This window comes from Vidua chalybeata, chromosome 8, assembly GCF_026979565.1.
Source record: "Vidua chalybeata isolate OUT-0048 chromosome 8, bVidCha1 merged haplotype, whole genome shotgun sequence".
NCBI lineage: Eukaryota > Metazoa > Chordata > Aves > Passeriformes > Viduidae > Vidua > Vidua chalybeata.
In genome coordinates this window covers 7,723,721-7,751,384 of record NC_071537.1, presented here as the reverse complement: position 1 = coordinate 7,751,384, position 27,664 = coordinate 7,723,721, and the positions used below count along the sequence as shown (strand labels likewise).

General features: G+C 35.8%; 1 protein-coding gene across 4 annotated transcripts in view; it reads left to right on the top strand.

The window, feature by feature from the left end:
- ATRNL1 (attractin like 1) overlaps window positions 1-27,664 on the top strand; it is a 433,916-nt gene that overhangs the window by 37,016 nt on the left and 369,236 nt on the right. For all 4 annotated transcript variants that reach the window (XM_053949025.1, XM_053949022.1, XM_053949023.1 and 1 more), the window contains exons 2-7: window positions 2,040-2,123; window positions 4,049-4,162; window positions 4,642-4,770; window positions 7,872-8,080; window positions 17,628-17,802; window positions 18,888-18,975. In XM_053949025.1, the coding sequence (XP_053805000.1) occupies window positions 2,040-2,123; window positions 4,049-4,162; window positions 4,642-4,770; window positions 7,872-8,080; window positions 17,628-17,802; window positions 18,888-18,975 (799 nt within the window). The remainder of the gene's footprint in view (window positions 1-2,039; window positions 2,124-4,048; window positions 4,163-4,641; window positions 4,771-7,871; window positions 8,081-17,627; window positions 17,803-18,887; window positions 18,976-27,664) is intronic.

The following is a 27,664-nucleotide window of genomic DNA, read 5'->3' as shown; positions in this document are numbered from 1 at the left end:
TGCAGGCACCTCTGTGACTCATGAGTGCATAGTCAGGGTGACTCATCTGGATTGTGGTTATTTGACAAAATCACTGGTAGCCACAGAGGAAAACTGCTGATGAATACCTGGCTTTATATGAAAGAGAATATTACCCTTGACTGGGCAAGGGGTTACCTGAAAGTGGTGCTGCTCATCTTTGTGAGTTATGGGATTTGGTATTTGATAACACTTGGAAAGAAAAATAATACAGAAAAATTCTTGGTATGACTCAAGAAACTTACATTAATTTATATCTGTCTTGCTATGTATTTATTTTGAATAGAACAAGCCCTTATCTTACCATTTTCTACAAACATTATTGCAAAGTAATGCTGTGCTCTTATTTATTTAATTTTTTTCCAACAAAGTGAAATGGCTGTTGCAAAGGCTATCTACTCTTCCAAAAGAAACTACTTATCAAAAAATTACCATCCTAGGAGACAAGGGAAATTGTTTGTACTTTACTCGTACCAAAGGGCTGATCTAATAAGAACAACTCTTGTAAGTCACCTCCATTGCACTATACAGCTTCTAAGAAGGCAATGGTCATGACTGCAAATGAGTACTTGTAATATTTCATACTTCTTCCAGAAAAATATATGTTCTGTGGATTGCTAAATAAGATTTTACTTCTGTATATAAATCATATGACAGCACTGAAATGATTTTGATTGGAATATTATGTATTACTGCCTTTTATTAAAAAAAGCACACAAAAGAGATGAACAAAACTTTTCTTATTTAGTGATACTTATTCTTAATGATTTTCTTTCTACAATAGAGTGAAAGAAATGAATGTTTCTGAGGATGTTTTTATATTTGTTATGTTATTAAAGAGTGGGATGGTCTGTTTCCCCAGTGGAGTAACGCCACTGGAGATGTGTTAAGACCTGAGCATAATCATAAAGGATGCAGAAAATAGAATGAATTAGTGAAGATACAATGTGCTGAAGATAACAGGCTCTTTCAGAAAGCTTATGTTAATAGATTATTGAATTTCATCTGCTGTTTTATCACTGCATAGATTAATACAAAGTAATAAATATGAATGGATGAAAAAGGTTCTCTTCCTACATAAAAGGAATTTCTATATGTGATGAATATTGAGCTATTAACACTCAAAAAAGTTATAGCAGATATTTCTGTTTCAAATGTCAGAATGGTAGTTGTTGAAAGAGCAAATAAAATCTTAAATGGGAATAGAGAATAAAATGGAAATAATATTGCTACTGTACAATTCATGGTTCACTTGCATCTTGAATACAATATGCTGATCTCTGTTGCATCTCAGCAGGCTCTAGGAGAATACAAAAATTTATTAAAGACAGTGAGCAAGGATTTCTCAGGTTGGAAAAGGGGCAGAGGAGGGAAAGAAGGGAAATAAAACACAGATCATTACATTTTGAGTGGTATAAAGCATGAACCCAGAGGCACAGCTGTGGACTGAAAGTGTCCCTGAGCTGCAAGTCATTGAAGGTGGTGTGATGCTGTGTGGAGAATCTGCAGGGATTTACTCCTGGGTAATCCCTGGAGAGCACTGTGCAGAGACAGGGTACTGACTAGGAATAACAGAGCAGCAGGCTGACACATGTGCTTATTCAGATTTATATCTTAATTTCTCTTGATCTAGGAGAGTTTTTGAATGGCTGGTGTCTAATTTCCGAAGGAAGTTGTAAGGCAGTGGCAAAGCAAATAAGTAAAGCAAACCAAAATGCTCTTAAACAAACCCTCCTTACACTGGCTTGGATCCATTTTGTGTAAAGGATAATTTAAATTATTTGCTAGTGAACTAGAAAACACACAAGTGAATGCCTGGGGGAAGAAAGCAAATCAATGATATTAGAACAATCAGAATTTGAGTTTTTATGAATACAAATAGTGTGATGAGAAATATGAAGAGAGACTTGACTGTTTTTCCCACCCCAATTTTCTTTCCATCAAGAAAGGGTCTATTGGCATGTGGATGATTCATGTTCTGTTGTCTCTGGTTTATTACAGCCCTGTTTTTCCTCTTGTAGGTTAACAGAACCTTCTGGATATTTAACAGATGGACCTATAAATTACAAATATAAAACTAAATGCACATGGTTAATTGAAGGATAGTAAGTATCTATTTTCATAGCCTAAATTTTCTAAACAGTTTGGTACTGTGTGTTCTAGAGAGCAGAAGAACTGACGTAGAGACTGCATGAGGATATAATACGAGCAGTTTGATGTTTTGTTAGTTTGCTTTGATTTTGTTTAAATATTATATAGAATTTTTAAAAAAAGGTATTAGGATTTTCAGAATTGCTTAGAGTTGGCCAAATTCCATTTCCATTCAAATTGCTGGCAAAAATTAGTCTGACATCGGTATTTGGCTTGTGCTGCAGACCCTCAAAACCCTGTGATAAATTTGTTGCATATCTGAGTACCTTTATGTAAGATCCAAAAGTAGTTAGAGAATTCCTTTATTTAACTCATTATCTGACTTATCTTATTTAACTCATATCAGTGATAAATCAGCAATGGCCTCAAGTACAGAATGCTTATTCAGTTATGTGTTTCTCAGAAGTTAGTGCTTCTATAAAGTATTTTCTTTTGCATTCTACAGTTCCTTGTGTACTTAGTTTTGAAATAGTTTTATAGTTTAGATGCCTCATGCCTGTTGCTAATTTTCCAGTTTATGCAGCACAGAAACACACAGACATGCCTGAAGAAATAATGAGACACATAAATTAGTTTGGCTAAGTGTTAATGGCACAAATTGGATACATTTCAGGAGGACTCCACCCCCCCCCCCTCAGGATATGGGCTAGGATTTTGCTGACTCTAGTTCACAATTCTAGAAGAAAATTAACTCCTTCTGTATTTCCATGTTGTCATAATTTCAATTTCCTTAGATATCTGCTCTGCTGCAATCCAGAAATGATGTGTCTGATCTGACTTTGGACTGCTTATATGCAGAAGTAATTTAAACAAAGGAGCAGCGAAGTTGAGAGTGTTTGCAAAATTATTTAAATTGAATCTTTATTATCTAGAAGACCAAGCTGTAGCTGAATATGTGTCTGACCTAGCTAGGCTTCTCTTTTTGCTCAGTCAGGCTAGCTCAGGAATATTTCTACTGCACTGCACTAAAGTGGAAACACACCTCAACACTGCAGGCAAGCTCTGCTTTGAAGCTGTTCCCCACTCCATTCCTCCTGCTCTCAGGAAATGGCAGAGTGGGAAGCTGGAGGAATCAATGTGCTGCACAGTCTGGGGAGGAGTAAAGCAACCAAATGTCAGCACACAAGGAAGTCACATATGTGTATAATAGTCTGTCTTAACAAATGAACAAAGAGCTCTCTCCAAAGGATCTGTCACAAAACCCCACGTTTTCCAAACTGACAAATTGCACTCAAGCCTGGCAGCAGCAAGGAGAACTACAAGAAAATAATCATTAGATTTCATGGACTATATATATATGTATGTCTGGTAATTCTGTGATATGTGAAAATTCCCCTTTCCAAAAGTTTACAGATCCATTTGGACCTCAGCCAAAATGTAGTGACATTTCCCAGGTGCTGGCAGAGGGGAGGAGGCAGGCACTTGGACTAATATTGGTTGCAATTTTAGATTTGTGTTTTAAGATTTTTATTTTCAATAATTAGTGTGATACTGGAAGGAGGATGTGTAGGTGATTTTATCTTGAAGGATTTTTAAAGTTCAATGTCCTGACATTGTAAAGTAAATTTAGTGTATTAAAATGAGATATTTTAATTGCTCTAAATTTGTGGTTCTGAACACTGATAAAATCTGGTGAACTTATGCCTCTTATTAACTTTAGCAATTATGAGCTGTAGACTGAATAGGTTATTTTAATATTTTTCTAAGATAAAGGGAAATATTTGCTTGCCCTGACTTTTGTTATTTAACACTTTGAAATATTTAATTACTCAAAATGTTTAACCAAGTTATGTTGGCATGATCAATTCTACTGTGAGTTCTTGATCTTATGATCTCAGTAATTCTGGAAATGTGTTACATCAACATTCTTTTTTTTCAGCCCAAATGCGATACTAAGATTAAGATTTAATCACTTTGCCACAGAATGTAGCTGGGACCATATGTATGTATATGATGGAGATTCTATATATGCACCTTTAATAGCTGTATTTAGGTGAGTGTATTTACTAATCTTTCTGTCCACATAATCATGTATGGACATTTTCAGTTATTGGGGAAAAAAGTAACATTAGAGGCTTTAATATGTTTACTAGATTGCTTTCTTATCTTAATATTATGGGAACATGCATGTAAAGTTGTATTAGAATGCATTCCAAAATGTAACAGTTTTGGTTAGATAATCACAGCAGAAATCCTTTATTTGGATACTTACTGCTGGCATTGAATGGAATGTTAATGCTTACACACAGGCACTTTCCTGGAAACCCCTGATTTACCTTGCAGATACATGGACAAGTTTTATATACCTTGTTTACCTTTTATTAAAAAAAGTTTTAAAAATTTATTTATGAGTCATCTTGTTTATATACTTAACCAGCAGAATACTGAACTCCCTTTTTACTTTTTTTTTTTTTTTTTTCCCTAAATATACCAAAGATTGCTTAAAAACACTTTTGTCCTTCTCTTTTCCAGTGGTCTGATAGTCCCTGAAGTGCGTGGAAATGAAACTGTTCCTGAAGTGGTTACTACATCTGGCTATGCATTGCTGCACTTCTTTAGTGATGCTGCTTATAACCTAACGGGATTTAACATTTTTTATTCGTAAGTATTTTTGTACTAAGTAATTACCTTTGGTTTTTTTTTTCAATAGCATGAGTCATACTCAGTGCTAAGTATCTAAAACCAGGGGTTGGGCTTGTAAGAAATTATGAAGGTATGAGTTGGGGGGAAAAAATCTCCCAGAGTATGTTTTTTTTTTTGAGTGAAGTCACATGGCTGTTCCCAGAGTATGTTTTTGCTGTGCCATATGGAACTAGAATATATCCCCTCCAGTGTTGATCCAACACATATAGTTGTCATATGGACTAGAAGGGAGATTATATCTGCTGTCATATAAATTCCCTTCTCTTGAACTGGGATCATCTGTTGCTTGATTTTTCTTGCTGAATATACTATGGCTTTTGAAACCTTCCAAACAGTTCCACTTGGAGTTTTGTGCCAGCCACAAAGATTTTATTCTATTTCTTTTCCTCTTCTTGGGTATTTCCCCTCCTATTTTCCATCTCAGTCTACACTCTGCCTTTGTAGATCTTATCTGCACTGTGTGTCTTTTAGGTTCTCTGATGGCAAAGTCTAATCTGATATGAGCATGATTGCTTTTGTCCAGCCTCCTTTTCTGTGTCAGCAGCTCCAAAGATGCAGCTGGCAGACCTGAGCCTTTTCCTTTTTATGTGCACCAGTTGTTTGCAACTTCTGTCTCATTTGGGATGTGCATGTGACACAATGCAACATCTCTCTCTATTTCATGCCTTAGTTCAAGAGGGAATTGCTTGGTCCTGTTGGACCTGTTTCTTCATGTGACAGTTTTTTTATGATTGAAGATGTGCCTGTTCATTTCTCTCAATCCCTTCAGACTTTGAAATAGCAGTTATTGGGATGTGGTGGCCAGCACTGCATTGCTTATGTTGAAGTACATGTAATATTTTTGTCATATTCTTTATTAGTTTAAAATTACTATTTGTGTTTCTGACCATAGCTTTACTCTTGCACAATACTTGGCACATTATCTGTGGGAAGATTATTGCTGTAATTTGCAGCAGATTGCCCACCTTTGGCCAGATAATAAATAGCTATTCAAAGTTTGGGAAACCTCACTATACATATTGCATTGGAAATAGCAGTCTAGAACACTTGGTATTTTTAATTTTTGTCAGTTGACATCAGTAAAATGCAATCACCTGGCAGAAGTTCTATTGTAATTAGTTACATTTTTCAGTTATCCCTGAAACTTTTATTACAATTTTTATTTGTCTTGGGAGCAAATGGCAATTAGACATGGCATTCTTAAGAAATGAGTGTGTGTGCATTCTTTCATTACTTGGTAATGTGGTGCATGCTGCATATCATTACCTAATATTTTTTTCTTTTGTAGATTTAAAATAAGTGAAAAAAACTTGCCAGTTTTTAATTCCATTACATATATAACTCATCAAATCCTATGTACTCTGTTCTCCTGTGTCTTTTATTGCAACGGATACTTTTAAAACATTTTTTTAATGAACCAGCAGTAACATTTTTATGATAAAGAAGTACCTACAATTAATTTTATGGCTGCATTAACTTTTCTTCTGTCACTGGTCTATTGCACGCTGCTTCTGTTACCTTACTTTTGTTACCTTACTTACCTTCCTTACTTTTTGATTTCATCTTGATGGACCACTTGTATCCCTTTATTTTGGGGAAGGTAGAAACACAAAATCTGTGACCAAAGTGCTATTTCAGTAGCAAACAACTGTAATCACTTCAGAACAGTCTGAGTAAATTTTCTGTTCTTTGGAGTCAGGCAACTTTCTTCCAATTCTGCTGATCGAGTTTTTCTCATTTTGTTTGAATCCTTAATGAACCAGTTGGAGTGGGAAATGGTCTGCTTTCCAACTAATATTTCCTGGTGGAAAAACTTAACTGTTCATCTTCCTGCAGAACACTCCCTGTGAGTCTGGGGGAGAGTTTCCTCACATCTGTAGCATACAGCTGGTAATGCCATCAATGGTTTTAATGCCATGTGTGTTACCAGCTAAAACCCCTAGGAGATTTGGAATGATGGTCAGATGTGGAATTTTCTATTTTAGCAGTGCAACAGAATCAGTCCTTTGAGAAGTGAGTCTCCAGAAGACAAAAATGTGTCTCCTCACTGTCCTACCACAACTACATCTTGTCAAAGGCCAGCCTTGAACAATTCTTTGCTAACTTTTAACAGCCCTTTCTTCATTCAGTTAGAGCTTCATTCAGTAAGGAAGACTGTGAACAGTATCCATCTCACATCTGCAGGGAGTGGTCTGTATTATCACCAGAGGATTGCAGTAACACTTTATTCTGAGTTTGCTGTGAGTCATCGAAAAGAGTTTCAAATCCTGTTTGGACTTCATCAGGCACGTACTGCCTGAGCTCATGGAAACTCTTGGACCCACATATTCCATGTCCTCCACCTTCCCTCATTTCAAGGAGTTGTCTGCATTTCTGGAACCACTTTGCTTAATTTTGCACTCCAGTTGCCTGTGACCTCAGTGTTTGGTAGGGTGTATCACAGAAATGCTAACTTCCAGAACAGTCACAGACTTCTTTCAGCCTAGGCTCTCCTGTTTTTGCATTTTGGACTGCAGAGTTAAGGTGGCTCTTGTTAAGGGTTCAAAGAATGCAGTGCTACCTGTAAGTAGTTTCAGGATATTAACCATCTTGTATTTTTCCTTACTTGTTCTTCCCTCTTTTATCCTCTCCAGATGTTAGGTTCACTGTTTATAGCATGGACCAAAGCTACTCAGGAAAACCCTTTAACTGTATGCCTGTGTGGAGAGTTTAAGCTCAATGACTTCCAGTGTGGTTGTTTCTAGAGATAACAAGCATTTGAAAGGACTGAGTGCTTATACTGGAATATAGGGCAAAAATAGGTGGTGATCTGTCCAAGCAGGGCCTGTTCTTCTGCTTAATGTCAATATTAGTTGCAGTGCAAGATATTTGTGATCCTGAGTTCATCAAAGACTTTGTATGTAAGATTGGATCAACACCTTTTGAACTCGTCTGCCTGTAAAATCATTATTAAACTTTTGTTTTATCAGTATATAGAAATTTTTCATGGTAAAACATATTTTATCTGACAAATACTGCTGGACTACTGTCAGATAGCTTACATTTTTTTTTTTTTTCAGAATTAACTCTTGCCCTAATAACTGCTCAGAACATGGCAAGTGCACAACCAGTGTGTCTGTACCGAGCCGGGTGTACTGTGAGTGTGACAAGTACTGGAAAGGAGAGGCCTGTGACATTCCCTATTGCAAAGCCAACTGTGGGAGTCCAGATCATGGCTACTGTGACCTGACAGGAGAGAAGCTCTGTGTCTGCAATGACAGCTGGCAAGGTAAGGTTTGCTTAGTTTAGTGTCTAGGTAATTTGATTTTCTTCCTTCCCTCCTTTTAATGTTACATCATTGCATCATATTTTTAGTGTTTCCTGAAGTTAAGTAGCCACTGTCTGCTTTTTGTTGGGTATAATTTGTAGCAGCCTGTCAATGAAAAAGGAAGGTGAACTGCTTTGTTATAATGGTGCAAGAGTGTATGGGCTAATGGATGTACTGTAAGCATGTGGTGCAGTTTTATTCCCAGCACCACAAATTATTGTTTCTCATTACAGATAAATTATTTAAGATCCTAAATGTTTAATTCACTTACTATAATTATGCTATATGCTTTTGGATTTTTGTTTTTATTGTTTACCACTTCTGTTACAAGTCTCAATTGGCTTAGCTTGCTATGCTTAGAAATTGCCATTCTCTTAACAGAAATATTAAAATTCCTCCAGACTATTTAGCTGATATGCCCTCTTCCCATGACTTCCTGCCTCAGTTCTGTTTTATTGCTGTTTCTTTTGGCATGTCAAAGGAAATGGCTTTTTAACTCCTGTGAGCTGTCACACCTATTACTCCACAGTCATGATGAGATCTAATACATTTCACTTCTTAATAATTAATGAGTTGTTCATTCAAAGGCAGTCAGTGCACCCACAGAAGTGAAGTGGTTTAGCAATATGGTCATTGAATGGAAATAGTGTAGACTTGTTACTGAGTCCTTTGAAACCTTCCAGGACTGTAGTGCACAAAAAGATCCTGAAGGCTTAATCTCTGTCCAGAAGTTGTGAATAGAATTTGCAGCAAGACTTATCACCCTTTTAGTTGCAATGTCAAATTGATGAGTACAAAATGGGGAAATGTCACAAATCTTTGGAAATGCTTTTTAGCCTGTACCTTCAGATACAGTGCTATGAACTTAATTAGAAGTTTTAAGCAGAAAATAAAATTAGAAATCTGACCACTGCTGACCTTCCTTTCACCTGGCATTTCTGTACATACTAGCTTTTCACTCTTTCCTACAGATCATATAAAGATAATTTGCTTCATCATTCCTTGGATTGTCACTGAATCTACATAGATTTCAATTAATTTTTTAAAAAATTCTGTCACAGATGATCTGGCTTGGATATATAATTGTTTTCCCTTACTAAATACCAAATTTTCCTTAAGCTCTTGGAGACGACTTTCTTCTCTCTTTTATTTCTTGATTTATTTATACCTGTATATTCTGTACTTTCTGTACAGATACTATCTTCTGTGCAGATTATTTACAATGATGGAATCATAAATTTTTCTCTTGCTATCTGACAAGCTTTTCTTGTGTTTGGTAATTCAAACCAAGTGGCTGAAGGGTTTTGATTTGTATGCTTTAGGAGAGAATTTCAGGTTTCATTTTTTATTACTCTAGTCTTTTTATCTTCTTTTGAGTAACTTTAGTGCCTGTATTAAAAAAAAAAAAAATCATTCAAGTGCATTGATTTAGATGTGTAATAATTAGAACCCCAAATTCAGAATATAAATTCCCAGAATTTCCTAGTTCACTGCGTAGTTTCTTTTACAATGGTGACATCTTGTGGTTGTTGTTAAAGGAGCAGCTCTGAAGAACGTTACACATTTAAAACAGGTCTTCTGAGAAAAGAGAATGCTTTAGGGTGTTCTCTGAGATGGAATAACTTTTTTGAGTAAAAGGTAGGATCCTCTGATTATTAGATATGTCTCGTGGAATTCAATGCAAGGATCTTGTAGATACTTGCAGCTGGCTGCTGGTTGTACAAACACGGAATAAAGCTTCAATAAAAACTTTTAGACTTTGAAGACAAATAATTGACATAATTTTTATTTTTAAGACACGTTTCATTTAAAAAAATGCACTTGTTAAATGTATTGTTTCTTTTAGAATCAAAGTATTTTTAATAAAGCAAGTAATCTTAAACATTCCTGAGGTGGTTGGTCTAAGAACAAAATTGAGTATTTACAGAAAGTCTGGTTAATTTAAAATTTTCACCCAACATAAGGGAGGCTGAACTTTGCCCTAAGGAATATTTTTTTTGAGTTCTGTACCATATTATGCTGTCCCATTCCTGGCTAATCTGTCTTGATATTATCTAACACAAGGCTGCGGATGTAATTCAGGGAGGAAAAAAATATGCCTCAAAACTACTGACTTGCTTTCTCTTTCTTTGCTAGGCACATGTAAAAGAGAAATCTCTCTCTGACTGAGACCAAAGTGGTGGCTCTTGCACAATTTGACCTATTTAAGAATTTTATAGAAAGATGCTTTTGCTTAATATGTTTTCACAGCCAGAAGATTCTCTTTGATACCAGGAACACCATGTCTTGGATTGTTTCAAGCTATAAAGGAGCAGAGAGATTTCCAAACAGTTAAAAACTTCTGTGACAGGTGAAAAAATTCAGGATGACTGGAAGGATAGCCACATTTTAAAGAGGGTTAAGTAGACTACCTTTGAAATTGCTGAAAATATTGCTGACTCCTGGGTGTAGACAGGGGAAAAACAAAATAGTTGAAGGCTCTTGAAGTTAAGAGAAATTTTATTGATACTTTGATCATTGAACATCAGCACTGCAAGCAAAAGGGGAATCTAATTACAGGCTGTCTTTAAATTAGTCTTTAAGAGGATGAGTAGGGTACCTTCAAAGTAAGCCTGATCCTTCATATTTATTGTGTTCTGGATTGCATTATGAGAAATAGAGGAAGTGCATTCCTTTTTTAAGGAACTACACCAAAAATGGGCTCTAGGGTTGCACATAATGCACACTAGCCCCAAACAGGCATTCAGCCCTAATCCAAAGTTAAAACACCAATAAAATTTTTGGAACATGTACAGTTAGTTGGTTCTCCCTACAGAGCTGCTCCTAGCAGATAGACATGTAGCAGAAGACCAGATTCTGAAATTAAACTAATTAACTTCGAAATAAGTCCATTAGCAATTCAGGCTAACATCTCTCTAGAGAAAAATGAGTCTTTCTGTAAGGAGAAGAGTAAACAATGAAAGTATAAGAGAAGCTATGACTACTGCAGTGTAAAATCAGTGTTTTGCTTGCTTGGTACTATGATATTTATTCTAACAGCATCTCGAGTGTGGCCAGAACAACTCTGTCAATGGCTGTCTAACTCAGGTTTTCCTGGAAGTACTCACTGGATTTGGGTTTGTTCCCACTTTTCAGTGGAAGGCTTTGATGTCAAACTCTCTTGTTTGGCCTGCCTTATTCCCCAGCGTTGAGACTGAGCAAAGTTGTGCTTCTGTGATGCTGGGTTATTGAAGGTTCGAGATGGGGGCTCAGGCAGCAGCAGGTGAAATGCAGCACTGGGAAGAGCTTGTGCCAAATGCCTGGAGATCTGAAATCTGAGATTTTTGGCCCGTTGTGCCTGGATGTTCTTGAACAGAAAGCACACAAGTCTGTGTCTTCAGAGATGAGGACCTGTGATGTAACATTTGCTTTGGCCAGATCTATTTTTGGATGGAAAAAGAAAAGAAGCAGGTTTCTTATAACTGTTCTGCCCTGTGATAATGCCCTCTTTGTCTCAATTTTACTTTACAGGTCGTCTCCCGGCCAAGTATCAATTCAGAAAGGAGAAACTGCAGTTTTACAGTCTGGGAAATGTCCTCTGAAATATATGTGCATTTATACTCTATCTGCATATAAAGACACATATCCAAGGAGCCTTTTTGTCCCCCAATTTTAAGTTAAAATCCTATTTCTATGGTCCATATTTGTAAATATTTTAATGTTGATCATAGAAATGAGAGTTATCTAAGAAAGGTTTAGATCTATAGAATTGGTAGGAAGGAATTGTCTTGTATTGAATAGTTATTTCATACATACTGGAAATGTTCTTCAGATTTATCTTCAGCTGGATTTTAACAATTTGATAAGCATCCTTGGAGGACTGCGCAATGTGTAAACAAAATATAGCTATCATAATTAGAAATTTAGTGTCTGAAAATTGTGTGAGAAAAATCAAGTGTCCTTATTGCAAGAGAAAGGACATCACAGGTAAATGAAGAGCCAGCTCGAGTTTTAAATACCTTTATGGTGTCATTTGACAATTAGAAAAAGCAAGTTTAGCAGAATTTATTTGATTTGTTTCACTAAATGGCTGCATTAATGGGGTTGATAATGCTCTCTATGTCTAATTAGGATAAGATTTAGGAAGGGAGTTCCCTGCTATTTGTGACTTTTAATGAAAAATGTAATCTATTTAGAATAAATCTATGACCTAACTATTTATTTTAAAGGCATACACTTAGATGTATTAAAATAGAACTTGATTGAAATAATGATCCCAACAATACCTTGTCCTGAATAGAAAAAGTAGACAGTGCTCATCTCCCTGATAAGGTAAGATACAAAATTTACTTTAGTATCTATAGCACCTTCATTTAAGATTAGGAAGAAAGCAATTAATGCAGCTCAAAACCTGTTAGCTTCATTTCAGCACTGTGTAGAGTTCTAGACCATAACTTGAGGAAAGAAATAATGAAGCATATATTGTGATTAATAACAAAACAGTTGAAATCTGAATTTATCAATGTAGTTCATAGGAAGATAGTCTGTAAGAAAATTGACATGAAAATGCAGTATATTTTACCTGAACCTCAGCAGCTGATGACAGGAAATCATTGAAACTGAAGAGTGCAGTGCATACATAAGGAAACAGTAAGGGGAACTCAGCTGCTTCCTCATGAAATGTGAGTGGGTGTGCTGAACACATATGGAAAGGTATCAATGCTCCTTAAAGGCTGATCTTAGGACTGATATTGTTACATAATTTTTGTAATCTACCTATAAGGCTGCTAATGAAATCTGGTAATACAGAGGTGGAAGGTACTTTAAATATGAAGGATAACCAGAATATCCTGAAAAAAAGTCTGCAAATAATGTGTAGAATTTAATTACTTCAGTATAAATTGTAAATGAATACATTTAGAGACTAAGAGAATTAAGAATTTATTTTATAGTCTTGGATTGAAATGTAGAAAGTGACATGGGAGAAAACTTGCTTGTCTATCTCAATTAGAACATGAACTAATTAACATAATTAATTTTATATACTCTACAAACTCTAAAGTGCCAAGTGCAGTGGTAGGATGATCGCTCATAGAAGTTCCAGTTAAATATATGAAAGCATTAGTAGTATTCTTCATGCTTTGTTACTATGGTTTAATGGATACAAATAGAAACAGACTCAGAGGGAGAACCATTAAGATGGACAGGGCTGTGGAAGTCACTAACAGAGCATGGTTTATTTAAACAAGTAAAATCAAGGCTGGAAGGGAAGAGTGTTGCTGTTTATAAACATTTGTGGGATGTATAGACAGGCCAGATCTTTAAGTACAGTGATAGCAACACTGGTAGAAGAAAAATTAGGATAAACTGGTCATCAATACATCATTTGGGAACTGGGAGGAGGCTTTTGTCTTAGAGCTGTGAAGTTTTCTAGAAGTTGTTAGCAGAGATACTGGACCTTGGTAGCTTGCTGCCATTAGGATGGAGTCTCAGAATCTCTAGTGCAATGGGTATTGTCAGCTACAGCTGATCTGAAAGTCCCTGCTTCTTTTAGAGCCTGAGAAGCAAAACCTGGTTTTGTTTAAGATGAGAAAACTTGTGTGATGCCTACCAGAGACTGTGTTTGTTCTCAGTCATGGAAGACTAGGAGAGCTTTCCCTGCTTCTAGTAGACAATGCTGTGACATCTGGCCTTATCTTCTGTGCCAGCCTTGTTGATCTTGAGTGTGGGATCTGGAACTGAACAGTTAAAGCTGGAGCTGTACCCACCCATGGCAGGCCCTGCAGCCCTTCTGGCTGCCCTGCTCAGACTGAGCCTGTGCCTCCCCCGCGGCCAGGTCGCCCGTGGCTGATCCACTCTTCCTGCCTGAGGGGACAAACAGGCCTGAGTCACAGCACCCAGGGGCCATTTCAAGAGCTGCATCAGCTCGTGTGGGTTAGGATTTCTGTGTCATTCCTGGAGGAGCCTGAGTCCTGGCACAGCTTGCTGCCCTGCTGCTTTAGCTGGACACCTCAGCAGGATCACTCTGCCTGCCATTGAGTCTCATTTTCAGCAAGACTATTTGCAGGATAGGAGAAATATTTACATCCAGGATGGATATTGCAGAGCTGTGCCAGGACAGTGTAGGGATACATGGGTACACCTACTGTTAGAGTGCCTAGAAGGAATTACTGAGCCATTCCAGCACAACTGGTCTGACTGTAGGACTGGTTTCAACCACTGAGTTGTGGTGGTTGAAAAATTATATTAAAGGAATAATTCTCAATTCAAATGATCACACAAAGAAAACCAGAATAAACAAATACTTTTAAAATTTCTTTGATTAGATTGCATGAAGGGCACTGTGAAATTTATATTCAACACATCTTAAACTTCTCTTTTTTTCTCCTGTTCTCCCAAAGGAAAATATTTGGTTTGAAGACAGTAGATGATGTTTAGTCATTTAGGTGGAAATTGATCTTATGACTCAAACAACTGGAATAGATTGTTACTTTGGCTTTTCATGAAACTCCTCAATAAATAGAAATTAGATTATTTCTTTTGTGTGGTGGGGATAAATCACTTTTTTAAACCTATAGAGTTTTTTCCTACCTTAGAGGATAATGTAATTGACTTCCAGTTCAGGTTTATAGAGTTGTTTGCTGTTTTTAAACCATTCCACCCACCCCTGTGGATTGACTGACACATTACGAAGATAAGAAAGAAACTCAATTTTAAATGAATGGAGAAAAATCATATTTGCATAAAACATAACAAAACATATATTTCATTATCTTTGTTCTGCAGCTGTAGTGCTCTTTGTTGCACAGAAGGCACATATTTAATGAATGTAATATTTCCAAAGAGAATATGTATTTTTGCTGAAATAATGGTGTATGTATTCAAGTAGGAAAATCTATAAATGATATTCATAAGTCCTACGTTTACCTTGTTTTTATAAAGCAATAGCCATATAAAAGAATTTGCTTTTAAAATGATGTTTTGATAGAGGGCAGTAGTATTCTATTATTTTGCATTTTTGCAGCTATATATTCAATTTTTGTCCCGATTGATACATAACGTGGTCAGCCCTTGCCCATGGCAGAGGGGTTGGAGCTAGATGATCTTTAAGGCTCCTTCCAGCCCGAGGCTTTCTCTGACTCTGTGGCACTGCGGTGTTTCTGCTTTCCCTCTCACCTTTCCCGTTGTTCAGGTCTGACGGAGCACTGAGGCTGGAAGAGGGCTGTCTGTGACATTCTTTCCATCACTGATCTGGCTAAGATTTTTACATTCTTAACTGAGTATGAGGCGGTTTTCTTGCGTTCGTTTTATTGCAGTCGGTGCCAGGTATCTCTCTCTGGATGTGCCGCAGGAATTCTGGCTCTGCTCGCCGCTCGCCACCAGGGGTCCCTGCTGGCCGCGACATCCCGGTGCCCGCAGGCTCGCGGTGACACCCGGCAGAGATACTGCTTCTCCTTCTGACCTGCAGGCACCGTTTCCATCATTTTAAGCTCTTTCCTAATCAAAGGATACTTAATCAATTGTTTATTTTAAATCCCTTTTACATTCAAATTAAGCGTTTCCTCCAGTGATTTACCAAAATCACGATTTTGCTCAGGTTACAACTCTATTATAGTATAAATTATTGATGGTTAAGAAATAATATACTGAATTGTTCATGCTCTCATTAGACCTCATTCAGATACCATTAATCTTTTATGAGGAGACAGTAAAATGAACTATGGGAATTGAGTGTCTCCATCGTTTAGTGAATGGAAGGTAATTCGGATACAAGTGGATATCATTCTTGTATAGTATACTAGGAAAAGTTGACAGCTGGTTATGTACACTTTGGATACCTGGTTGGTGTGTACAGGGAAAAAAATGTAACAAATTGCCCCCAAAATTACAATAAACATTGGAAAAACATAAATCTCCCTGTGCTCCCATTCCCCCACGATAATGTTTTAAAATCATTGTAAACCTGATGTACATTACTTATTTAGCTTAGTAAACGTCAGCAGCTCTCTCTTCTAAAATGATGTCTGGTCTCTCCTTGACACATGTAAATCTTTGCATCTGGAGTATCCTTGCCAAAGAGATCTGATACTTCTTACATGAAGAACTATCTCCTCTTGTTTGCTTTGAACATGGCTTCTTCAAGCTGCATTTCATAAAACTCAGCTCTTTATATTCAGAGAGACTGTGGGCTCTTCATAGTCACCCTCTTTTTGTCACTTATTTTATAGACATTTGTAATTCACTTCCAAATTTTGTTTTTTTTTTTTTTTTTTTCCAAGTGAAAAACTCAGTAGTTCAAAGGGATTCAGTGGTTTCTGTGATTGGAACATCCTTATTACTCTTCTGTAAACAGTCTCCAGCACTAATCTCTTCTTTGTTAGCAGGACACAGTTTTCTAAGGTTACACAAGCCACAGATTTATGCAGTGAGGTAACAGGATTCTTGATTCTGACATGATTCTTTATTTTGACCATTGCTGAGTGGTGATGTAATATTTTCATGAGATATCCTGAGATGATCCTAAAATGTACCTTACTTAATCTTCAATTTGTGTTGAATTTTGTGTTTTTTATTGTTCAGTCACATGGTCAGACAGGAACTTTTTCTGTGGTTCTTCAAAGGCCCTGGAATAATAGCCTTTATCAGCTCTATATATATATATATATATATATATATATATATATATATATTAATATATTATATTTAATATATATTATAGGTTTTAAATAAGATCTAGAGCATAAACTGATGATGAAGAGATCACATTTTTGTTATTACAGAAGAAATAAAAATTTGATTTTGCTGTTCATGATTATAATAGTCTTATAGCTAAAAAAATTATGCATTTTGCTGACTTTTCTTACTTTGACAAAAATGACTGGCCGAAATACATTTGGAAATTATATGTAGTAGTTTTGGGTTTGGTGGCTTTGTGTAATGGTCTATAAAATGTTATAAAATTTAAATATTCAAATAATTCTTTTGATAGAGCACTTGATAGTGTATTTTCCTCTTGAAAAATGATTCAGAACAGCATTTGCAAAAGGCAAACTTCTACTTTTAAGATTTAATATAGTATAATGCATATCGTAACTTAATTTACTGTAATATTATTTGCTCTGATATATGTCACCAAAGCAACAGATATACACTTATTCTGGTTCAAATATAGTATAGTTTTTCTCCAAAGGTAACATACAGTGCAAAAAATTTTAGACCTAAATGATAGGTCATCTAAAAATGTGATGCTTTATGCCTTTCTTTCAATTTGTGACTCACAGTCTCTTTTCTGAGAAGAATGTGGAAATGAATTGTTATTATTTGAGCTAATCTAATGCTTTCAATTAGATTGACATCCCATGTTGTCAATTTTTTCATTGAGCATCTGTTAAACATAAAAGTGTACACCATATTTTATCAGAATGAGCAATCCTGACATCTGTAATTAAGCCTCCCCTGTTTCTGCTTTATTGGCTTTAACATCTCTGTCTAACAGATTGTACAAATTGCACATTTGTTTACAAAACAGGCCCAGATTGTTCTTTGAACGTCCCCTCCACGGAGTCTTACTGGATCCTGCCCAACGTGAAGCCCTTCAGCCCCTCTGTGGGCCGTGCTTCCCACAAGGCCGTCCTCCACGGGAAGTTCATGTGGGTCATTGGTGGATACACCTTCAACTACAGCTCATTCCAAATGGTGTTGAAGTGAGTGATTTCTCCTTCCTGTTGGGGCTTAAGGAAAGCAGATCCTACCAGGGAGGATCTTCTAATTTAGCTGAAAGGTTTATATCTATTCTAGATTCTTTATTTTATGCTTGTAATTTTCTTATGATTATAGAAAGTGAAAATATGGGCAACATCAAACTGTAGGTGATATTTATATGTACTTCAGTTTGAATAACTGCAAAACATAAGGAGCTTTGTGGTGATAAAATAATGAAAGAAATTCATTGCTGATGTTTTCACACAGTACATTTTGAAAGCCATGTGCATTACTGATGTTAATTTATGGTTACAGGACACTTGTATTTAGTGCTTGCACTTTGCTGGTGCCATGCCTGTAAGGTCAAGCAGGTCACCTGTATTCCACTTTTTTATACTTATGGCAGTTTGTGTGTGTATTTGACCACAAAGTTGTGTGTATTTGAAAACAAAGTTGTAGCAGCTGTAAATAGGACCCAGGTGATGTAGATGGTAACTTCATAAGTAGAGGCCCTAAATGCAGTAAATGCAAGTGTTAGGTTCTATTTATTAGCATATTATTAGCATGTTTACTTCTCCTGTTGTTGTCTACCTGTTGCTTTCTTCCACACATTTGCAATCATCCAAAACAAATCCCATCATCTTTTTGATTTTTCTTTTCTACCTTTATATTTTTTTAACCTCTTGTATTTAATGTTATGCATTGATTAATTAATAAAAATGTAATGGAAATTAAAATCAACCATATACTTAAGAGGCTGTCCAACAGTAAATCTTCAGAGTAGTACAAAAGCATGGGGAATGAGCAGTTTGGTGGGTTAGGGTTTTTTAAGTGACTGATAACAGAACAAATCTTGTGATTTTTTAACTCCTGTTTTATGAGACTGTTGATGAGTCCCTTACAGAGGTGCTCCTGTTCTGCTTGAGGAATATTTAGTGCACTGTTGTGCACTAACAGTGCACTTAGTGTAATAGTTCAAAGGATTGTGTTGCCCCACTAACAAATTATCGTTTCAGAGTTAGAATTAGTTTGAGCATACAAGCCCTTCTGTAGGTTGAAAATGTTTCTTTTTCTATTTCTCTTTTAGCTACAATTTGGAAAGCAGTATATGGAATGTAGTGCCTGTATCCAAAGGGCCACTTCAGAGATATGGACACACTCTTGCTTTGTATCAGGTTTGGACTCTTCAGTGTTCTGTTTAATAAATTTATATATGTGTGCTGTTAGTGATCTTAAAATGAGTTACCATGAATGGAGACTTTTGAGGATAATTTAATTTCTAAATTTTTTGTGTTACTGTTTTCTTCAGTACTTAGGTGTATTGCACAGTTTTTGGAACAGAGATTGTGCAATACTTCTCAATCACTTTGGTGACCATAAACCTTCTGAGCTAAACCTGCCAATAAAAGGCAGAGGTGTGTGTGAGATATAATTGAACTTGTGGGCAGTGCTCCTGCTCACCAGGCACCATCCCCAGGGGCTGAATGCCACAGGCAGAGCCAGTTGCTGGTAGCAGGGTCCTTTGTCAGAGCCATGGCAAGCGATGCCCAGGTGTGGGGACTGCTCAGGGAATCCAGGAGCACAAGGAGACAGGATTGGAGAGAAGGCTCCAACTTATGCCTGAGGGGGCTATCAGGGGGACAAGCTACAGAGGGTGACAGGCTTGTTAACTGTGATAGAGAAATACAGAACTGCTGTCACAAATTTTCCTTTGTTTGCATAAGGCACTGCCAGCAGGGCAGGACAAACAGGATGGTAACAAGTCAGACCAGAGTGTTCATCTCGCCTGGTAACACCTCTTGAATAATGGGTAACAGTGAATGCCTAGGGAAGAATATAAGACAAAATGACAGGAACTTACAGAAGCTTCCTCAGATACTGTCCTACTTTGCAGCTGGTATTTCCTAAAATAGATAGTATTTTTGTGGAAAAATTATGAATCCCTGTTGTTTATTAATTTTTTTCAATTTTTGGACCATGTATTTATTTTAACATTTACATCATCCTGTGCCTAAGAATTCCAGAATATTTTTTAAGAAATAAAACCTTCTCAGAAAGTGGTACTAGCTGGTTTAATTTTGATAATCCCTACTTCTTATTCTCCATTTATTTCCTCATACTACTCATGATTTTCTGTAAGGCCATCATACTCTCCACCATTCCTTTTTCATACTGAAAATTCCTTGTGTTTTTAATAATCCTCTATAAGGAAGATATTTCATACCTTGGGTAATGTTGTATCATTGCCTTTATCTCTTATAATTCTGTTATATCCCTTTTGAAAAAGGAGGAATCACAGTCTTTAGTGTGTTCTTACCTCAGAGATTGCTGTCATAGGGAATTCAGGGTCTAAGTTTTTTCCTATTAATTCTTTAGGGTACTTTAGCTTTTTGAAAATCTGCTGTTGGCTTTGAACTGGATTTTTATAGAACTGTCAGTTACATCCTCAGGATCTCATTCTAGGCAATTCAAAACCTATCCCCATATGTTTAGACTTTAAATTGTTTTTTCACATAGGCATCGTTTCATCCTTATGCACGTGAAGATTTATTTACTCTCTAATTTTTTCTTGTATTGCACATGCAGTATTAGGAGATTCCTCTGCAATTATTTGCCTTTGACCATTGTCTCAGCTATTTTAAATAACATAGTAGAGTCAAAAAGTATTGTTGTTTTTCCACTCATCCCCATGCCAGCTTATTTTTTTAACATATTGAACAAGCAAATCCCAGCTACACGTGTCTGTGGAACACCATTAATGATCTTTATTAATTTAAGAAGTGACTATTTTTCCCCCAAACTTTATTTAATAGACTTAATTAGCCTTGTGTTGTCTGCTTTCCTTGTTCCAGAACATCATAGTTCCTATAGGGCATGAGAAATATTTTCAAGCATCTTTTTGAAATTTTAGGTACTTGTATCATCTGGACCTTTGATTTCTTAGAAAAAGCCAATGCTTTATTTGCAAGATATAACTTCCCTTTTCAAAAATTCATAGAATTTTTCTTCATCTGTTTGTCTGTTTCACTCACTGAATCCTGTCCTTTCTGCCTCTCTCTTACCAGTCTTTTGGTATAGACCCATTTTAAAGCAGGAATTTACATACTACAGACAGGGGTTAGCTCTTTAATTTCTTCAGAACTGATTCCAGGGACTTTCTCTCCCAGTTTGCCCCTTCTCCCCACATTAACTTTCTGTTTTTAGTTTTTTCTATGGAAATACCTGTAAAGTCTACCATGAAGAACTCATTTGGGACACTTAACCTCATTTTATTGCTATGGCTTTCACTCCTCAGAATACTCCTTCAGAGTCTATTGGCACCACAAAGAATCTAGTTAGGTGTGTTGCTAATGCATTTGAAAAGTGATGTCTTAGTACTTCATATATAAATTCTGCAGGCATCTCATTAAGGTGTTTCATATTTGCCTTGGTGTGAGTCTCTGTTTTAATCTGATGGAGTTTCTGAACTTTGTTTTGAACTCTACTTTTTCTTCTAAGTTTCCATTATCCTTCTGTTAAGTTAAAATTAATTTGTTTTGTTATTTGTAATGGAAATTTTGGCTTTCTTTTCAAATAGGATGTGTTCTTTTAATCTGAGCAAAAAAGTATTTCAATGTCTTAGAATTAATTTTTTCACATTTTTCATATTTTTCTTTTAAAGATTTTACCCTTTTAGTTGTACATTTTAGTTTCTTTTTATGTTTGGCCTCCTTTTATATAGTGAGTGCTTCCTCCAAGTTAAGAGGAATTCAGGGCATGGGCTGATATTTTGTTTTGTCTTGTTTTCCTGACATCTGTTCTTACAAAGATGTTGAATCTGTGTGTGGCATGGTGAATATTGTAGAGGTGTTTTCAGTAGTAATATAAACTAGATTTTGTGCATGCCCTAACATTGACTCCAAGCTTGCTTTTCTTCCTGTCACTTCCCTGATTCATTACTAATGTATTATCTGTTCTTTGAAAGGTCAGATCTTTTTGACCAGTGACTTTGATTATTACAGTTCTTGTAGAATGTGGACTTTTTAGTCAAGAAACGTTTGTGTAATGTATCATTTAGCAGTTCAGAATAAAGACTTAAAATATAATTTAACCTTTTTATTTGACAGTGCTAATATTTTCTTGAGACATTCCAAGCTAAAGGGTAACTGTTTTAGAAGTCCTTTCACCAGCAAATATTAAATGTGATCTGTGTTAATTCAGACATCTCTCTGGATCTCAGTGAAGGAGTGTGACTCATGTTAATAATAACGAAAGCTGCAAGCAAAGGTATAATGAAGAAGCTGTGGCTGTTGTTGAAGACATATGTTAATTAGCAATTAGGATTCACTAATAATGAACCTATGTTGAAATATTAACTACTATGATGCTTGTCAAATGTCAGAAGTTACATGGGCCAGAAGAAGCTGATCATGCAAGTCAAAGAAATTTCAAGGGGAAAACGTACTCTGTTCTGGAGTAATTTCTTTCATTAACTTCTTAGGATAAAGTTCCTATATTTTTCCTTTTAGATATTAAGTCGCTTAAAAAAAACAAAAAAAGTAACTTAGAGTGAAGAGCAGTAGAACATAATACCTAGAGATGGCAGCTTTGAGCTGTGTTTTCAGCTCTGTACCAGTAATTGTGTAATGTTTCCTTTATGGTTGTTAGGAAAAAAATATCCACAGAGAAGAAATTACATTAAGTTTTTGACTTGAGCTTCTGAGATTTCAAAGCCTAGTGCTAGGCTGGAGTGAGAGCGCAGAACCAGCATTGCCTGATTGTGGTGCAAGATAAATAGCAGCCGTGTGATTGACTTTGTGGAGAATGAAGTAACTTACTGTGCCCATTTCCCTCAGAAAGCTTCTTTGGTAAAAACTGAAGTACTTTTCTTTATTCTGAAGGAAAAAAGATCTGAGGACTCCCATTGATATATAGTTATAAAAAATCCTCAAAACTTTTTATGCATTTACAGAGGAGAGAGCATAAAAGAGTTCTTGCTTTTAGACCAACTAAACTGTTAAATAGTTTTCAAGCTGATTACTGGAAAGGTGCTGTTAGCAAGTGGTTATGCTGCATCTCATAAATTGTATGTAGTTTCTGGCACCTTGATACTGAAAATATTAATGTACTTTGAAATAATTTATGTAAGAAATAGGCTTATAAAGAGACTGGAGGAAATGACTTGTGAGGTTTTTAAATTAACCTCATTGGTACATATAGCTTTGATAAACATGACTAGGTAGGGACTTAGAGTAAATTCCAAAATACTAGATCCCTGGAATTAAGGAGAAAGGGAGTTGCCTGCAAGATGTGTATGTGTTCACCTCTGGGACTTTACTCAGCTAGTTTTTGGTAGTATCACAAAAATTGGCTGCATTTGGCCTTGTAATTGAACTGTTGGTGCTGGTCCCAGGACAGTGGGAGCATGGCTGGGCTTGGAGGTTTGTTTTCTTTGAGACTGGCAGTAGAGGTGAACTAGGCAAGCTGATGTAGTAATAGCCATAAAGTACACAGACCATTTTATATATAGTCAAATTTAATTTAACTCATTTGAGTTTTACGAATGTAACTTCCACTTTTAAAACTTTATTAAGAAAGGGTAATTGTTTTGATTCTTTTTACAAATTAATTGGTGTTGATGTGGAGTCTGTATATATCTTCTGGTATTTTTATTAGTCTTATCAAAAGCTAGTGTTAACAAAGCAAAAAAGAGTAAAAACTTTTCCTACTTTATTATGAACTAGATAAAATCTTTCACCAGTTGGTTTATTGTTATTCTTCTAATGCCTATTTTTGTTGGCTATTGTAATATAATTTGAATAGCACTGGGCATAAAAAAGTATTTTCTAACTATTCTATTAAATAGCTATAGGTAGGTTGTACCAGCAATTTCTGTAGTTTTATTGTTCTGTGACTTTGAATTACATCTTATGCACAACTTGCTCTCTTATTCTGATTTGCAGATCTCAGAAGTGGGAGAATAGGTGAGATAAGCTGCCCTACACTTTTTGCTTGTAGTCTTGAGAAAAGCCTCTTCCGAGTTCCCATCTATGAAGTGGCTCCAATTCGTCAAGAGAATGGTTCTTTATGTAGAAGTGTCATATTTTTCATTCCTAGTTTCCATGTTATATTCCAGTTGGTTTTAAAGTGAAGTCCAAGTAAGGTCACTTTAATACCTTTTACTAAAACCAGCAACCAGTGGAAAACTGCAAATAATGAAGAAATAAATTGACAGCACTCTTGATTAGGTTGACCTACTGACATACAGTGTGGTGCAGTATTGTCTTGACCTTGAATTTGTCCTGTTGGGAACATAAGTTAAAATGTTCCTCTCCAGCATCTTATTCAGGTTCTTATACAGAGAGGATATAATCCCACAACAAACTAAGAATTACTAAATCAGGCTTCAGGAGGAAGAGTTAAGTGAAGACTGCTTTCCAGTCTGTCAGACATGGTCTAATGGGAGGATTACTGGATCAAATAGAAGTGTAACTAATTTTTGATTTTGATATAACATATAAAATATTCTTGATACTGTTAAACATATTAAAGGAGAATACAGTTTGTGGAAAGGAAGAGGAGGTATTAGTCCTAAACCAGGTGGTAGATGTTGAATGCAAAAAACAAGCTTGTGGAGGATGAGTTATTGTCAGATAACATTTTGTGAGACTTGTATTTTGCTTGGAAAAAAAAGAGGAGAATTTCTTATACCGATTTGACTAAACTTTTAGAAATTTCAGATAGAAGTACAGAGAACAAAAATCCTAGTAAATGTTAGAGTTCTGTTAGTTTAGATAAAGTCAATTTCAATATCAAGGCGTGGATACAGTCTAGGGGAAAAAACAGATTGATCTGGTTTCAAGAAAATAGAGGATGACTGTTCATGTGGTTTGTGAGTAGCATTTCTTTGGCCAATTCTTCAGGAACAGTTTAGATTTATATAAAAATTAAGGCAGAAAACTCATTTCTGAGAGAGAAACTTTTCTGTGTAGCCATGATACAGTTCAGAAATACAAAATTAAAATTATGTGGTTATTTTAATGATTTTAATGTGATTAACTTCCTTCCAATTCATTAGAAATGTATCATAAATTGCCCCTTTGTTGCGTGTTTTTTTTTTTTTTTTACACTTTCTTTAGTGGTATCTACCAGATAAGATTTTTTGGAATGCAGGCAGGATTTGCATAAGAGTGTGTCATTGCAAGGTACAGCCTGAGCAGTTAAGCATTGTACCTTTGGGAAAAAGAAAAATTGTGAAGTCTTAGGAATAAAAAAATGATAAGTTTTAGAAGTCTTGAATTACTGCATTTATATGAAATACAAAATCAATATTAACACTGAGATAAGGTATAGGGAAGAGAACATGTCCAAGGTCAATCAAACAAATGATTTTTGGCTGTTTGTTCAGGATTCAATGTAAAGTATGTGCAAGTGTTACTCTGCTCTGGTGTACAGTCTTTGTTTGGGACTTAAGGGACAAGTGAGTGCTCCTGGTCTTTTGGTGATCTTTTAAAAGATCCTCCTCGATCTGTTTCATTTTTCCTCACTTGAGAATCCTCCTCTGTCGAGGATCTTTGAGCAACCTCTTCCAGTCTTGACCATTCTCAATGAGAAAAGAGAAATGCTTATTCTTATACTGAAATTGAATTTCTTGTAATCCAAATTGTGCACATTGTGTCTGGTTTATTTGCTAGATTACGGTGGGAAGAATCTGGCTCCCTCTTTTTTAACCTCTCCCACCAGGCATTTGATTTTCTTTGAATTATTTGGTTATTTAACAAACATCATCTCCAAATAGGATGATGGTATCAATACGATGAAGAAATCAAGAGTAATTTCATGTCTGTAAGTTGTATTGATTCTTCCAACATTCAAATTCTGACAGTTTACTTTTTCTCCTATATTTGAGTTATTCTCTTGGTCCAGTCAAAAATGTGCATGTCATTCATTACTCTATAAGAGCAATTCTAGATCAAATGAATGTTTTCTTTCCTTGAGAAATGTGATTTAACTATTTTGTTCAAATCCTGGTTTGATCTTATAATTCCTGCCTTCTGCTGTCATCTTCTCTGTCCAACATGCACACTCAACTATTTACAGATCATATGCCTTTTTTCATCTTTTTTTATCATTATGGTCCATCAAAATTTTCCACTGAAGTAGTTTTTTCAGGAAAAAAATGTGATTTGAGAAAATGGAAATGTTTATTGGAAAGTTTTGGTTCTGTTGAAGCAAACAGGAGCTGAATTGGCTGTTTTCTTGGCTTGGACCTGAACACCTGCAAAGAAAACAACTGATGGGATCTGTAGGTGGGAATGTCATGACTGAGTGAGCTGTCGACCTGCTCTGTTTACAGGAAGAAATTTCTCTTTTTTCTGTAATTCCCTACTGAGCAGGAGCTCTGAAGTTCAATAAACAATGTACTTTTCTGTACTTCAATTTGCATAAAGTAATAGTTCTGTGAAATTTTGGTTTAAAAACCACAAGGTCTTTCAATGTTCTCGTAACTTAGAGAATGTTACTCATATGATAAAATATATCTGATATGGCCAAGGTTAATTTATTGAGTAAATGCTCAACTTTTCTATCTCATACTGTAATTGAAAGTGTTTGCTTTGATACCTGGTATCAGAACTTTAAAATATGAATGTGTTGGAGGCCTTGTATCTTCTTGGTGCTTATCTACCAGTTTTGTTATCTCTTCAATGGAAAAATCTGCTTCTTGTCCTTCTTGCTCCTCTAGACTGAGGACAGCTTTTAAGATCCTTAATTAGAGCCAGATTCTTCACATTTTTTGCACTAATTTCACAAAGACTTTCAATTTTATATTTTTTGTTGCCTTTTTAAAAAATACATTATTTTGCTTTACAGTCCTACTTGCTTTGCTATCTTATAAATAAAATATCTACTATATTTAATTTAGGTAAAGGTCAGCAGTGTTTGTGTGAGCATACTTAAAACTCTGTATCTTATATGTTGTGTCTGTTCCAGAAAGCCTCACCTTTGGCATATACCTTGATTTATATTTAGTATATAAATAGTTTATAAAGGTAGTATAAAATTTATAAAGGGGGTCCTTCTTTTCTGTCACAATTTTTTTGCTGCATAGGACCATTTGCACTTGTGTCATTAAGGCTTTCCAAAGAAATGTCTATCTTCATGTGCTTAGGAGGTTGGTTTTTGCTCTGTATAAGTATGAATGTAACATTTAAAAATTTCAGTTCTGTATTTCTTCTACCGACTTTGGTGTCTCAGCTTGTTTTCTCTGTGTTCAGCTGATCTTCACTTACTTTTAAAGCTCACTAGGAGATTCTTAATCTCAGAAATAGCCCTTAGCAAAGCTTAGTTAAATCTGGTTTTGGGGCTGATAAAGCAGTTGTCATGACCTTCTTGTCTTTTTCTCTGTGAATATTCCTGTATACGGGATCTGCTGTGTCACCTAAAAGATTGCTCCTCACAGAAGTGTTCTTTTATCTGAACTTTGAATCATTTAAGCAGAACTGTGAGGAGGACTTTGCTATTGTCAGCTGTCTGAGAAATAATTTCAAAGTTCATGCAGCTCTTTAGGTCACCTTTTTTTTTTTTTTTTTTTAAAGTGTCTTTCCTCAGTGTCAGAAATATTTTTTTTTTCCAAATACTATTGTACAGCCCCTGCAGCTCCCTAATTAGCTTTCTCTTTATGCTATAGTCAGTTACCAGCATTTGAAGAGAAGTAGTTCACAATTTTAGTGATGCTGATTTGACTTTGGAGATCTATGTGGTGTTGTAAGTAATGAGCCATATAGGATCCTTTCAAGAAGAATATTTGTTCAAACCATTCCTTTGGGTCAGTGCACATCCTTCTTCAGTTTTTGTGGGTCTTTACCAAGCTCTTTGAAATGTTTT